The 15,586-nt window shown below is 40.3% G+C and overlaps 1 protein-coding gene across 1 annotated transcript; it reads left to right on the top strand.

Moving 5' to 3' along the window:
* Nucleotides 1-2,015: 2,015 nt before the first annotated feature.
* LOC140587411 (serine/threonine-protein phosphatase 4 regulatory subunit 4-like) lies at nt 2,016-14,219 on the top strand (the record flags this gene model as incomplete). The annotated part of the gene is made up of 4 exons (XM_072708685.1): nt 2,016-2,366; nt 3,714-3,787; nt 13,888-13,990; nt 14,072-14,219. Coding segments are annotated over exons 1-4 (430 nt in total), but the record flags the coding sequence as incomplete, so codon positions are not given.
* Nucleotides 14,220-15,586: the final 1,367 nt, after the last annotated feature.

The raw sequence follows: 15,586 nt of genomic DNA, 5'->3' as shown, positions 1-15,586 counted from the left end.
CTTGTTGTTGCTTGTCAGCCAGAGATTCCTTCCACACTTTTCAGAGCCTGTCAACCAGCTGGCGCCTAAGGCCACCTTGCACAGAAAATGGGATGGAGCCAAAGAAAGAGCTAAACAGCTCCTGTGCCTGAACCTGAGCAGGGCAAGTATCCGATTACAGGCAGAAAATACCAGGAATCTACCACTCAGGGACATGGCAATGTAGGAAATGTCACTGACAAAGGTCACTGTCAGATACATTCTCTAGGTCCCTGTTTGATTGTTCTTTCTGTTTATTTTCTTTTTTACTTGACACAATCTGCTATTGTTTGCTTTAATAGAGAGTTATGCATATAAAAATGCTGTAGTTCAGTTTTCAATACCTATAACTTAACAGTGCAAGACCATAAGCCATGACCATAACCACAACCGACATTTTCTCATTTACTGTAATGGAATGTTATTGGTTTGTAGTAGATTCTCTTAGCTGCTTTTGAGATTTTTATTTTACTCCACTGATCTGTGGAGTCTAAAGATGGTCTTAAGATGTCTCTGTGTAAAGCTGTTTTTAAGGTCTCAGGTGAATGCTTTACTGTATGTCTTACCATATATTGTGTTGTGTATTTCTGTATATTTTGAAATGACAGTAAAGTCTGACCTCATTTGTTTTCAGATAAAAACAAAAGACATTTAATATAAATAACCTTTCAGTAAAACAATACCAAGCTTATTTAATGACAGCTTCTCATTCAAAGAAATAAATTTCACTTTAGAACTGAAACTGCCTTTGTTGTGGTTGGCTGTGTAAATGTAAATGTTAAATGCTGTGGAGAGCAAGATACCTCCGTCTTGAATAGGCTGCTGCCTCCCTCTGCTGGATTCAGAGAACCAGTGGAGATACTGCACACCAGAAGTATGTGCTTAAGTGTAAATTTCCCTACTTCTGGCACATAATCCTAGACTCCATGATTTTCCTAAGTATCTAAGAACGATGTGGCTCATATCGATTTGGTACAACAGCAAATGTTCTGAACAGTTTAGAAATCGTCATTAATATTTAGGCTCAATAACAATGGTCATGCCAAGGTGGGATTCGGACTCAACCCTGAACGTGTCCCACGCTGATCCAACGTGCCGCCCGTTCTTATAACCAGATAATATGACCTTCAAATTCTTATTTATTATTTATTTATTTATTTGTCCGTCCATCCATCCATTCACCCACATATCTATCTATCTATCTGAGGGGGCGCTGACTTGCCAGACACTTTGCCTTGCAGATGATTGCTTAGGGTGCCACTTCAGCTACGACTCCTACCACAGGAAAGGCATTTTCCTATCTGGATCTGTCACTGGTAATGGACATGCATCAAACGAATGTCAAAAACTGAGTTACATGAAGAAGCTGAGGATGCTGCCTTCTATCTTGGGAGATATTTCTGTGCATGTATCGTGGGTACAATAGCTTTTTCCTCCTAAGCCTGCCTGGACCACTGTCTCCATGGAGACCCGTTAGGCTGCTGCAGTATGTGTTAGAGAGGTGAATGCGTGTGCACGGATTTTGAACTCTGAATGTCAAAGCAAGAATCCTTTCTCAGCGTTTCGATGAGTAATAGAACAGTGTTAAACATGCTATTGCATCTATGAGTCAGATAGAGACTCTGCGTTCAAAAGATCTTTTTTGACGTTTTCTTTGCAGTAATTCACTTTAATATTATTAATTATGTAATAGTTATACACATACTAATTAGATACAGACATATTTTAAGTTGAGTTATGCCAATGCAGTACACACTCATAAATCTGAACGAGAATCGCCAGACCAGAGAGGCTTCAATTTTAAAAGACAAATTAAATTATATACAGAGGACAAACGCACTACTGAACTGAATTATTGCGAAAGGTTTATGTTTTCTTCTTTACGTTTATGTGACATTTTTGTTAAGTGGTGAGTGTTGGTATTCCGGCAGTAGAATTTCCCACAAAATAATAAATAAAAAATGGAATGCGTAAAATTTTGCTGTTAGAAGGATCGTTTGACGTCCTCCTCACGCGTCAGAAATCGACGCAAAACTTTGTTGAAAGAAGAGGCGCTCAATCAATTCACTGAGAGACGTTTTCCTGACATCACAGCAGGTCTGCGCTTAACGCGGTACCGTAAAAAGACAAGAGGCTCATCTAGGGGTGGAACACAGCGTTTCCCAAACCAAGAAAGAGACTGTACATATATGGTCGCTGTAATGATTTAATACCATTGGATTCGGAAATAGGAAATAAAACCCATGTTCGGCAACAAAATGACATTGAATCAATCCAATTTGATTGGGCACATAGATGACCTGCAGGACCTTACCATCATCGAAAGACCAATACGGAGGAGTTTAAAGGTATTTCTGTCTATACAGGTCCAGTTATGCTCTGCATTAATCAGATTTGCCGAACTGAACGAGTAGTTGTACTGTAATAAGTGTTTCATTTGATAAATCATAATTGTATTTGTTGTTATTTCATCACAAATGTATTCAGTTCTTACGTGTTTTTTTTTCTTTTTTTCTCGTTAATTATGTAAACTAGAGATTCGCATGAAATTCAAAACTTCAATTGTAAATGAAATGCAGGTTATACTAACAATAGATTACATGTGATGCGATAACTCACAATATTTATTAAAAGGCATACTCGTTAAATTTTCTAGTTGTTTCACCAGTCGAATTTGTACTGAAGATCTATCAGTTATGCGATCTTGGCAAATATTTGCGCAGTAACATTAACCATTGAATGCAAGTATGCGTTATGCGTGAGGATGTTTGTTATGTGTCATAGGGGATGTATCCAGAAGTGTTTAGATGGTCAGTCCAAACCACTACCACTGCAGCCTTTAATGCAAAACGGGGATTGCCCACTTCGCCACCGTGACGCAGTTTCTGTCAGGGGTCTCTTCCACCAGCTGTGCCTCTCAGGCTTTCCGCTACAGATATCGTTGTTCGGTGTAAATCTTAAGGATTTCTTAAACGGATACTTTAATAGTTTTTTATTTTATTAATAATAATAATAATAATAATAATAATAATAATAATAATAATAATAAAATACACTCGTTTTAACAAGTAGTCTCGACATGCCATTCTCTGTTCGTGTTCCCGCATGCAGTTTTAAACTGCGCATACATGTGAATATGTAAGGTTCAGATGCCGTGGGTGGGTATCTCCTGCTGACTGCTTCATAGGCGGAGCCAAGTAGCTTTCAGGAGCTTGAAGGTTTACAGTAGCAAAACACATCCCCCCTCTGCTGGCCAACGAACTCCCTGCTCTCTCCTGCTACACTGGGTAAGTAACAAAGGCAGAGGGGCTAAGTCACTTCAGTGGCATGCAGTACAGCCTGTGCCTCCCTCCCAAGGGTGAAACTCTGCCTAGTACTGCAAACTCCTACCTGGCTTCAGCACAGGGTGCCAGGACCTTTCACTGTTGAACACTTTTTCAAAAATCTGTCAATTTCTTTGCACCAAAATTCCTTGTTCACCTGTGGGCACCTGTGCACTACCAAAGAAAATTAAATTGATGGTGGAGATGTGTGTTCCCATTTCTCTACTCTGATCATGGTTCTGTGTTTGGATAAGTTTCTAACTTAGGGAATTTTATTTGTTTTCCTTTTTTGTGTTCAGGTTTCTGAGCTGTTGTTCTAAATAAATTTCTTTAAATTTCCTACCTTTTAATTTTCTGTTTTCCTTCTCTTAGAGTGCAGAGGAGATTGAGAAGCTGACTGTGGATGAGGACCTAAACGATATTGAGCGAGCTGTGTATCTCCTCAGGTAATGAGGCCTCAGTGAGAATTTTATGCTTACATCTCCTTTTATGGCTGCATATTTACTGACGCAGGTAACGTTAAGTTTCACCCAGCATGAGGTCAGATTTGGACTCGCAGCCATTGTTTGCCAAGCCAAGTTTAGTTATCACTACTGCCCATGACTGAAGTTTTAGAAGATGTGACAATTTAAAGTTTCACTATGTGTCTTTACACTTTTTCTTAGAAAACAATAATAATGATATATCTGTTGCTGTGTGTCTAGAATGTAGTTTTCACAGTAGTGTGGTCAGCAGAAGGTAGAAAAACAGGATTTGTGTGCATCTTGGAGTAGAAAAGGGTTATGAGCATTTCAAAGTACCTGTTAATTTGTCTTAGAGAAATGCATAAAAAAGCAGTAAAATGTTTAGCTACTTTATTCAAAAGTTTAATTGAGCATGGCCTCGCGATCTCAAGAGCTTTTGACATTCTGTAAATATATTTACCTTTTCTCAGAATGCAAGAAAGCATGGAGCAGAAAAGATGACACATTTGGGGAATAAAACAAATAGGTCAGTCAGTCAGAAGTTCAGGTCTGAGCCATGGAGGGTGAAGGAATTGTTTGAAAATAAAGGCACATTTTGGGAATATGAGAAAACCTACCTGGACACCAAAGCAAACACAAAGTGACATGCTGCGGCATTTGCTTACTTTCTTCAAATATCAATGCATTTCTTCATTTTGCTGAGGGATGATTCAATCTCTGGCTATGTCTGCCTCATAGGTGCCTGCTGTGCCCTCTTAACACACTGTCTGTGATACAGAGTGAACTCTTCATTGTACCCAGAAGTGCTGTTTAGCACCACTCAAACCACACATTTGTGTGTGGTCCCTGAGGCTAGAGCCACAAATAGTCACTACACTGTCCATCCATCCATCCATCTATCCATCCATCCATCTTCTGAAACCGCTTGTCCTATTCTGAGAGAGAGAGATAAAACATCTGAAAGAAATTGAAATAGAAGAGCTTTGCATTTATGGTCCACTGGATAAACACAGACATAAGAATAGTTTTAGAGTCTAATGCTGAATGTTTATTGGTTTATAGCTATCATTTTTCTGCCTATACAGTATACGCTGTCATTGGTAAAGGAAAGCTTGAGAATTTTTAATAGAAATTTTAGCCTCAAATAAACCAATGCTGTAGCACTTCATTGTGTTTACGTGTGGGAGGTGTTCCAATTACACGATGGGCGCGTTGTGTATCAACTGTTTTGAAGGAGCTGGACATCAAACATACACATATAAACTTTTGTGAATATCAAATATGAAAATATCAAGCAATTGTCTTCCCAATAAATAGAATCCTACGTTTTCTTGTTATTTCTACTATAGAACTCCAGCCAATTTTTGAGTGTTTTTTTAACCCTTTTTTATAGGCTTATAATAAATTAATAATAAAATAAATATGTTTTCCCGCAGAAGGGTAGTATGTGGATCATTGCGGAAGTGAATATGCACTTTGTTTTCTGTCTAATGTGACTAATATCGACATTTCATGGATTACTACGGATGTGGTTCAGTAAAAATGTTCTTTTTTTACTCTGGAAAACTTTAGCACACAATGTTGCAACTTGGATGACCAGATCGCATAAGTTCTCTGAATTCCAACAACATGTGATTCATGGCTGTGTGTTATACCTATCCAAAGTTATGAGCCTGAGATTAATGAGTGCGAAAATTAATGAATTTCATGTTTATTGGGTTCTAAGGGTTAAATAATCACATTCCTCATTTAGAAGATGCAGAAGCAGTTTATTCTGCTACAATTTTCTGACTCTACTCACTAGTTGTTTGTTTAGTTTTCAAAGCATCTGGGGGTGGTGGGGGGCAAGCAACTTTTTGAGTGGTGCCCCAGAAACGAAAATGCCTTCCTTAGCAGTACCTGTCAGTTGTTCCAGTTCAGTGTTTAACAGATCAAACTCTGGGTGCCCCAACTGAATGGACCTATATGTCAACATGGGGGGTTTTCATGTTAATAGTCACATAGTGAGGACCACTCCCATATTTAAGGACGTGGAATGTTCTGGAATCTATCTTTTTGAGGTTCTGTTGTTATGTTAGTAAACACTTTCATTAATTTGTAGCAAACCACAGCTATTATTATTTTTATTCTTACCAAAGAGTCCAGCAGCTGTTTGGTTTCTATTGCTTTCTTTTTACCCATTGAATGAATGAATAAGTGAATGAATAATAATAATAATAATTATTATTATTATTATTATTATCATCACTATTATTATTATTATTGTTGTTGTTATTGTTATTAATATTATATTGATGATGATGATGATAATGATGATGATGATGATGATGATGATGATGATGATGATTTTGGCTACAAGGTGACTGACAATTGCAGGCAGACCTGATGCAGATGGAACTAAGAAATTGCCAACTGGACAGTTATTTTTGTTGAGGTTTTACACACTGAATGAAGAGTAAGAGTAGTTCAGAAAAAGCCATGACCAAGGCAGCCTACGTGGCAATCTGCAATTCATCTTTCATTATTGAAAGAGCTGCTTGCGCTGATTAAGCTTCTGGCTGTCAGGGCCTATCACAGATTAGCTTTGTTCGCTATAGACAATAGATAAGAGTTCTGTCACCAAAGTAACTGATGAGTTTTCGGCTTTGAAAGGATAGGACCAGCGGGAGCCATATACACATTTCAAGCTGACAGAGGCACTGTGAAACAGAAAATGATGATGTAACTAAACCACAAAACTTTCAAATGGAACCTTATCTACAGTATACTGTAGTAAGCTATATAAAGTAAGGTATATAAAGACTCTTTGTGGACAAATGTTACAGAAAAATGCTAAGAATTTTGCTCTGGACATATTTAATTTATTTTTAATTAATACCCGGCCTAATATAATTGTCTCAAAGCACTTAACAAAGAGTCAAAACCACATAGATCTGACATATAACAGTTAAAGGGGCAGTTCACCCCAAAATCAAAAAAACACTTGTTTCAAACATGCTGTAGGGCTAGCTTCCCATTTAGATTGTTGTGGTGAGAGTTGAAATAGAAATTTCAGTCACAACACATCAAACATATTGGACCTCGAAACAGATGGGTTACAGCAGCAGAAGACCACATTGAGTGCCACTCCCTCCTGTCAGCTAAGAACAGGAAGCTGAGGCTACAGTGGGCACAAGCTCACCAACATTGGACAATGGAAAATTGGAAAAATGTTGCCTCGTCAGATGAGTCTCGATTACTGCCAAAATATTCAGGTGGTAGGGTCAGAATTTGGCATAAACCTCATGAAAGCAGGGATTCATCCTGCCTTCTATCAACAATTCATGCTACTGCTGGTGGTGTAATGCTGTCGGGGATATTTTCTTGGTACACTTGGGCCTCTTAGTACCAATTGAGCATCATTTAAATGCCACACCCTACCTGAGCATTGTTGTTGACCATGTCCATCCCTTTATGACAGTGTACTCGGCTTCTACTGCCTACGTCCAACCGGATAACACGGCAGGTTACAAAGCTCATATCATCTCAGACTGATTTCTTGAACATGACAATGAGTTCACTGTGCTCAAATGGCCTCCACAGACGCCAGACCTCAATCCAACAGAGCACCTGTGGGGTGTGGTAGAACGGGAGAGTCGCATCATGAAGGTACAGCCAACAAATCAGCACCGACTGCATGATGCTGTCATGTCAACAAGGACCAAAGTCTTAGAGGAATGTTTCAAGCCCCTTGTTGAATCTATGCTACAAAGAATTAAGGCAGTTCTGAAGGCAATAGGGGCTCCAACCTACTGTAGTACTAGCAGGGTGTACTTAACATTGCGACCAGTGAGTGTAATTAATTCTTGCAAGTACCATTGTATATATCTCCATTGTTTGGGTGAGTGGTTATACTCTCCACAGTTTGATAATTGTTAAGTTTTCAAATAACCTCTTTAGAAAGATTCCTGCTTTAAACAAAAACTGTATGTAGCATTTGTTGGAGAGTTAAGTTGTGTTACCAACCCAGCAATGAACTAGTCCAGACCTATGTGTAGATCCAACGAGAGCTCATAGTCCTCAAACTAGAGAATATACTTTTCCCTCATTAAATCACTCCTTTTCTCACATTATTATTGTTTTTCATTAGTGACTCTCAGTTCTCCAGGGTCACAAGCTCTGGATACACACTACAGGACTATAGCCCTGTAATCATTGCTAGGCTTCTACCACCTCCATTGGTTATATTGGTTCTTGGTTTTTGGTTATAAACAAGACTGATTCAACTTTTTATTCCTTACTCTGGGAAGCAATCAATGCTTGTCTTAGGGGTCAGATTATTATTTTTTTACTGCACTCATTGGCTTAAGTTCAAAACAGCTCTCCAATTCCTGTCTCAGCTGCAGTTGCCAATATGCCCTTATCCCAAATTGTTTAAACAGCATCTTGCTCAAATTGAATTTAGCCTATTGGCTATGGCAAATGATAATTCTGCTTTTACTGAGTATGATAAGAACATGGGCTCATGTTATTGCCCAACATAGAACCTCTTCTGTTATTTTAATGTCAGACCCACTTTAAATCAAATCTATTTTTAAGTCCTTTTCATAAATTCAAGTTTACCTTTGCTCCTATTGACATGATACAGGTTCTTGATAGTTGGCCCATAACAGCTGATGAACTTGATGCACCCATTCAGCCTGAATCAGGCAACACCTCTGGACTGGAAAAAAAAATGCTTCCCTTGCTTTTACTGGTATTTTACTTCCTTCTTTACAGAGACAGGCATCAATATCACAGGTTAAGTAGCCTCATTGTAATTCCTAAGCATTCATGAACCTTCTCAGCGTTAATGTAAAAGTTTTTTCACACCTTTTAATGTGATTTATTCTAAGCATTTGTACCTAGCTTTACCAGGGTGGTTGTCTCATTTGATGCCGTGAATGACTTGTGCAATGAAGTGGTACTTGCTTTTTGCTTTTCTGAAGAAATTTGAACTTTCTGGATTTGTCTTTTGTATACATTCCCTCTAGCCTCAGTCTTAGTCTGATTATTTCCCACCATTGTGTGTTCAGGACCAGCTCTACCTTTTCAGGGGTTTACTCCATCCATCCATCCATCCATTTTCTGTAACCACTTATCCTGTTAATGGTTTCTGGGGGTTTGGAGTCTATCCTGGAGGCTACTGGCGCAAGACAGGGAACAACCCTGGGGGGATGGGACACCAACCCAATCGCAGAGCACATTCACACACCATTCACTCACACATATGGGAATTTGGTAACTCCAATTAACCTCAGCATGTTATTGGAGTGTGGGGGATAAGCCAAGTACCCAGAGGAAACCCCACAATGACATGTGTCATGTCCTGCTCATCCGATCCTCCTGTGTGCCACGCCCCCTCGTTACCTTGTGTGGAATCCCCGTGTGATCAGCTGTTCCGATTTGCTGTCATTAGGCCTGTGTATTTAAGTCTGTGTTTCAGTTTGTTTCCTCAGTCTGGTCTTTGGGGGCAGTGTGTGGCTCAGCGGGCTAAGCCTGTGTGCCTGTAATCAGATGGTTGCTGGTTCAAACTCAGCCTCAGATTATCTATGGGTCCTTAATCCACAGCTCCCTGGGTGCTGTTATGGGTGGTTACCCTTTGTGGACAACTTACTCTACAAAAAAGAGCTAGTTGAGGGAGGTATAAAGACAATTTCCCTAGGGGATCAGTAAAGTATCTACCTTTATTATTGTAATGTCATTCAACATTCTTGCACGTTTCCCTGTGTACGATCCTGAATAAACCCTGTGTTCCTTGACTTCCTGGATTCCAGCTTGTTTCCCCACTCCGTGCTCTATGTGTCATGATAACATGGGGAGAACATGCAAACTCTACATACATGGAACCATGGCAGAGATTCAACCTCTTGCCTCACACCTTATCCCAGAGGTCTTAGGCAACAGTGCTAACTACTGTGCCACCGTTCTGCCCCCATAAATTTTATGTCCTACTCATTTCTTTTGATGTATACAAGTGAGATATTGTGCCTCTACCATCTTCCCTAGGGGTCCCTCTTCTTCCTTAGGCTTATTTTTATACAAACCTCTTGAGAAAGCTCAAATTTCATGATTGTATAACATTCATGATCTTACACACAGTCTACTCACAAACCATTGCCACTTGGAAGCTGGAGTTTGGCTTGGAGCTCAGGGAGGGATGCTCTTGTAAGGCTATCAGCAGACTACTTACTACTAGAACACATGCTTGACTAAGCCTTCTATCATTCACAGTAGTGCAGAGAATGCACCTTTGCCTGAGATTTATCAAAATCTCAAGAACATGTGATCATTCAGCCTGTGATCTCACCTAAAGGATTATTAGGAACACCTGTTCAATTTCTCATTAATGCAATTATCTAATCAACAAATCACATGGCAGTTGCTTCAATGCATTTAGGGGTGTGGTCCTGGTCAAGACAATCTCCTGAACTCCAAACTGAATGTCAGAATGGGAAAGAAAGGTGATTTAAGCAATTTTGAGCGTGGCATGGTTGTTGGTGCCAGACGGGCCGGTCTGAGTATTTCACAATCTGCTCAGTTACTGGGATTTTCACGCACAACCATTTCTAGGGTTTACAAAGATGTGTGCAAAGGGAAATGGTGTGCAAAGGGAAAAACATCCAGTATGCGGCAGTCCTGTGGGCGAAAATGCCTTGTTGATGCTAGAGGTCAGAGGAGAATGGGCCGACTGATTCAAGCTGATAGAAGAGCAACTTTGACTGAAATAACCACTCGTTACAACCGAGCTATGCAGCAAAGCATTTGTGAAGCCACAACACGCACAACCTTGAGGCGGATGGGCTACAACAGCAGAAGACCCCACCGGGTACCATTCATCTCCACTACAAATAGGAAAAAGAGGCTACAATTTGCACGAGCTCACCAAAATTGGACAGTTGAAGACTGGAAAAATGTTTCCTGGTCTGATGAGTCTCGATTTCTGTTGAGACATTCAAATGGTAGAGTCAGAATTTGCCGTAAACAGAATGAGAACATGGATCCATCATGCCTTGTTACCACTGGTGGTGGTGGTGTAATGGTGTGGGGGATGTTTTCTTGGCACACTTTAGGCCCCTTAGTGCCAATTGGGCATCGTTTACAGTAAATTTTCTTGGTACACTTGGGCCTCTTAGTACCAATTGAGCATCATTTAAATGCCACACCCTACCTGAGCATTGTTTCTGACCATGTCCATCCCTTTATGACCACCATGTACCCATCCTCTGATGGCTACTTACAGCAGGATAATGCACCATGTCACAAAGCTTGAATAATTTCAAATTGGTTTCTTGAACATGACAATGAGTTCACTGTACTAAAATGGCCCCCACAGTCACCAGATCTCAACCCAATAGAGCATCTTTGGGATGTGGTGGAACGGGAGCTTCGTGTCCTGGATGTGCATCCCACAAATCTCCATCAACTGCAAGATGCTATCCTATCAATATGGGCTAACATTTCTAAAGAATGCTTTCAGCACCTTGTTGAATCAATGCCACGTAGAATTAAGGCAGTTCTGAAGGCGAAAGGGGGTCAAACACCGTATTAGTATGGTGTTCCTAATAATTCTTTCGGTGAGTGTATGTTCACCCTCTGCCCAAAATTTGTAGCATTATTGGAACTCTTTGTTTTCTGGGAGTCAGACTGGAGTCAATGCTCATTGATCACCATTTATAGTATTACAGCTGACCTGTTGTCTTTGTATTGCATGCAGGTTGATATTATTACATTTTTCTCACGTTTGGCACAATGCAGAATTTACAGTACAAACGGTCCTCTACTTACGAATAAGATACGTTCCTAATGGCCGTCCATAATTTTAAATGTTCGTAAGTCGTTATTCAAAATACTGTAATTTTAAGGGTATACGCAAATACAAAGAACTAGGATGCTGGAATTACGCATGTTACGCTGCTGCACGGTGGGAGTAGCGGCCATAAGTCATATTAGGCAGAATTTGGTGCGCAGAAACAAAAAACTTGGTGTTGCAGACAGGAAACGGGAGCCCAATTAACATAATTTGGACGTACAGTCCTCTTCGTTCGTATGTCTGAAAGTTCATAAGTTGAAAGTTCGTAATTAGAGGAGCATCTGTATTGGAAATTGCCACATTCTTCAAGGTTACTGCCATGGTTAAAAAGACCTCTTAGAGAGGTGGCTGATGGGTGTGTTAAGAAATGGCAACACTTTATTGCCTATATTGATGTGCTAAAAATTTTGGATTGAGCAATTCAGCCTGTAAGATATCATGGGCACACCTCCACCTGTCTACATGAGTGTCTGTCCATCAGTCTGCCTGTCAATCTAGCCATTCATCTGTCTGTTTGCCTCTCTGTCAGGCTGTCCATCTGCTTACCTGCCTGCCAGTCTGTCCTCAGTCTGCCTGTCCCCCTGTCCATCTGTCTGTCCATTTGCTGTCTGTCTGTTGACAGCCTGCCTGTTCGTCTGTTCATCTGTCTATCTGCCTGCCCATCCATCTGCCCACCTGCCTGTCTCCATCTGTATATCTGTCTATCCTAATTTATGTAATTTTTAGGATGGGGATTTCTGTGGTGGGAATGCAATTTTTGTGGCAAAAAATGTTTCTTGTTTCATTTGCTGTCTGTTCTTTCCAATAAAGAGGAGGAATGGAGCATTTAGTGCTTTTCTTTAACTAAGTGGTTAATCAGGAAATAATATGTTTCTATTTCCTCTTCAGTAGTCTCATCTTTTAAATATAAATGCATTAATTTAGTTAGAACTGTCACGCTTGCCAGGCAGGCGAGCCGGAAAGCAGGCAAATGGAGCCGTAAATAAGGACAGACGGGGTTTATTACTGACGGGATGGCTGACAGGCACAAACATCCACGAACAAACATACAGTAACAATACAATGACGGATCTGGGTAGACTGACTGAGACAAGGACTAAATGCAAAAGACAAGCTACTGGTAACGAGCCACAGGTGAGAACAATCAGGGAATCACACGAGGTAACGAGGTGGACGTGGCACACATCGGGATCGAACGGAGCGGATCGTGACAAGAACAAACCTCAGTTTTGAAATGTTTCTGTGATAAATGCAGAATACTCTATATATGGAGTAAATATAGGAATTAAATGACAAGTCTTGAACTGGGCTATGAGCTCAATTTACTCTTTGCACCACTTTTTCTGGTGAGGGTCACAATGGACATATGTTGAGCAGATCAGGCTACACCTCCTAGTATTCTTGAAGCTGTCATCTTATAATGCATTATGTATCCTCATAATGCATTATAATGGTCGGTATAAGAATCAAGGATGGTTTGTACTACATTATGAAGATATTTGTACTGCATTTAAGATGAGAGCCTCATAAAGCTTTCATAATGCATAATAAACATAGACCACAGGACAATTATCCATATTGCCTCAGTCCATCTTGGGCCTAGAGATGACAGTTTCTTCTGTGCATGGTAGAGTTTTAACTTGCATTTATGGGTGCAACGACAAACTGTACACAGACAGTGGTGTTTGGAAGTGTTCCTGAGCTCATGTAGTGATTTCCAATATAGAATTGTCTCTGCAGTGCTGTCTGATGGCCCAATGATCACGACTATCCAATACAGATTTTCGCCCTTCTCCCTTGCATAAGGAGAATTCTCTGGATTTTCATAATCTTTTATTGATATTATTTACCACACATGATGAAATCCCCAAATTTTACTTTGAGAAATGGCAATATTATCCTTAAATTGTTGCACTGCTTGCCCATGCAGCCTTTCACAGGATGGTGAACCCCTCCTCACCTTTACTTCTAAAAGACTATGCCTCTCTGAGAGGCTCCTTTTAATGTCCAATCATGTTACTGACCTGTTGTCAATTAGACTAATTAATTGTGTCAGTGATTCAAGAATGTCCACAGTCTTCATGTACCTTATGTCACATGATCGGTCTTGTCAGAGGTACCACTGAAGCTTAGTTTTATGGTATTTGTTCCAGGCATGAGAGGAATTTCTTTTTTTTTCGAGAAGAAGTATCCATGGTCTACAGAAAGTGCTCAATAATAACTGTGCCTGTGTTCTTGTTCTGAAATCCAGCTCGGGCCAGGAAGTGCAGAGGGCCAGCGTGGTCATGAACTTGCCCAATCTGGTGCGACAGAACCCTGCTGAGACATTCCGGAGGGTGGTACCCAAAGTCAGGGTGGGCTGAAGTACCATTGAGACCCGAGCATGCTGGGGCCCACTAGCAGTCCTGGTGATTTGAGCTATGTCTCACATGCAGGAAGTGCTCCATGTGGGTGGGATGGAGCTACAACTGGCTGCAGCCTCCTCATTTTTGACCATCCTGCAAGATGACATTGTCCTCATCCAGACGCATACACACTCCATTTTACAGATTGTCCTTCTCTACCTGGAACACCGGGATGCAGGTCAGTGTGTGTCTATTTTAGAGGTCTGAGGTGAAATGCAACCTTTTCATTATAATCAGTTTGTGTGGTTACAGGCGACATGCATGAGCCTCTGAAAGCTTTCAAATGAATTGCAGTGCACAAGACAGCAGGATATCCATATAAGAATTATTTACTATGTAACATAATTAGTATGTACAGTACTGTACTGTGCAAAAATTAAAGAAAATGTTTAACATCATTTATCTGGGTAGTAAGTGTATATTTGCTCAGAAAAAGCTCAACTTAACATTAGAACGTATGCAAATTAAAAGTAACACAATAAAAACTACCAATAATTCCAGAAAGTAAAAAAATTCCCTTAGTTTCCTCTGGTGTAGGTTTACTTTATTCAATCAAGTTTAACTCTAATTAGTCACCTCAAAACAAAAATAGCAAAGCTAAACCTCATAAATTCTTAGCAAGAGAACATTTCCTCGCTAGTTATAATCAAATACATTGCTCTGCTATTGTTAGCTACTGTAACTGGTGTGGCAAACACTCACCGGAGAATATGATAGTCATTAAATCTCTGTCAAAACACCAACCAGTTACTCCTTGCAACTCATTTAAATTGGATTCCGTTCAGAAAACTATTGAACTGTTCCTTTTTCAGTGTATATCCTTAAAAAGTTTTAAACATTTTTTCCTGTATCGTTACAAGCTGCATCGTTCCTTTCCCCGCTTTCTGCGTACAACCTTTCTTTCCCACCTCACCAGAAAACCGATAAGTAGGGTGGCCCAGACGGCTTAAGACAATGCAAAAGCCACAAATACAAAAACCACAACACCACTACAAATGCCAAAATGGAAGTGGACCACAATTCAAATGCAGCGGCCCATCTATATTATTTGTCCCGGTTTCTGGGGACAATTAATGCAGGAGGACAGGCGGGTTGCAGAGGGAGGCCCAATCCCAAACCGGTCCCTACATACTCCGCCTCACCACTCTGCCTTCGTTTGTGCGTTCCTGAGATCCGTCACCATGTTGAAGTGTGTCTCAAAGCAGCAAGGGCTAAGGAGGAGTGGTCGATTATGCCCTCCTGAAGCAAGTCAGCAACAATGGTGGCTCGCGCAATTCCACTACCACTTCCATATCCCACAATTCCTAGTGCACAGGAAATAGAACAGCGTGAAAAAAGGAAAAAAATACACAATGTCATGTTCTTGATAATGTAATAATTGGATTCTGTGAAATACACATAGAAAGTCTATGTTACATGTTATAATTCATTGCTGCAGAAAAAAAAGGAAAGCAGCTATTTGTAGCTGGTCAGTACAGCTAGATTTTATCGTGATCCGATTAAGAGAGATTTTGTGTACTTTACAAACTAGAAACCACGCGAAGA

The sequence above is a fragment of the Paramormyrops kingsleyae genome, unplaced genomic scaffold (assembly GCF_048594095.1).
Source record: "Paramormyrops kingsleyae isolate MSU_618 unplaced genomic scaffold, PKINGS_0.4 ups224, whole genome shotgun sequence".
Taxonomy (NCBI): Eukaryota; Metazoa; Chordata; class Actinopteri; order Osteoglossiformes; family Mormyridae; genus Paramormyrops; species Paramormyrops kingsleyae.
This window is presented reverse-complemented; position numbering and strand designations above follow the sequence as displayed.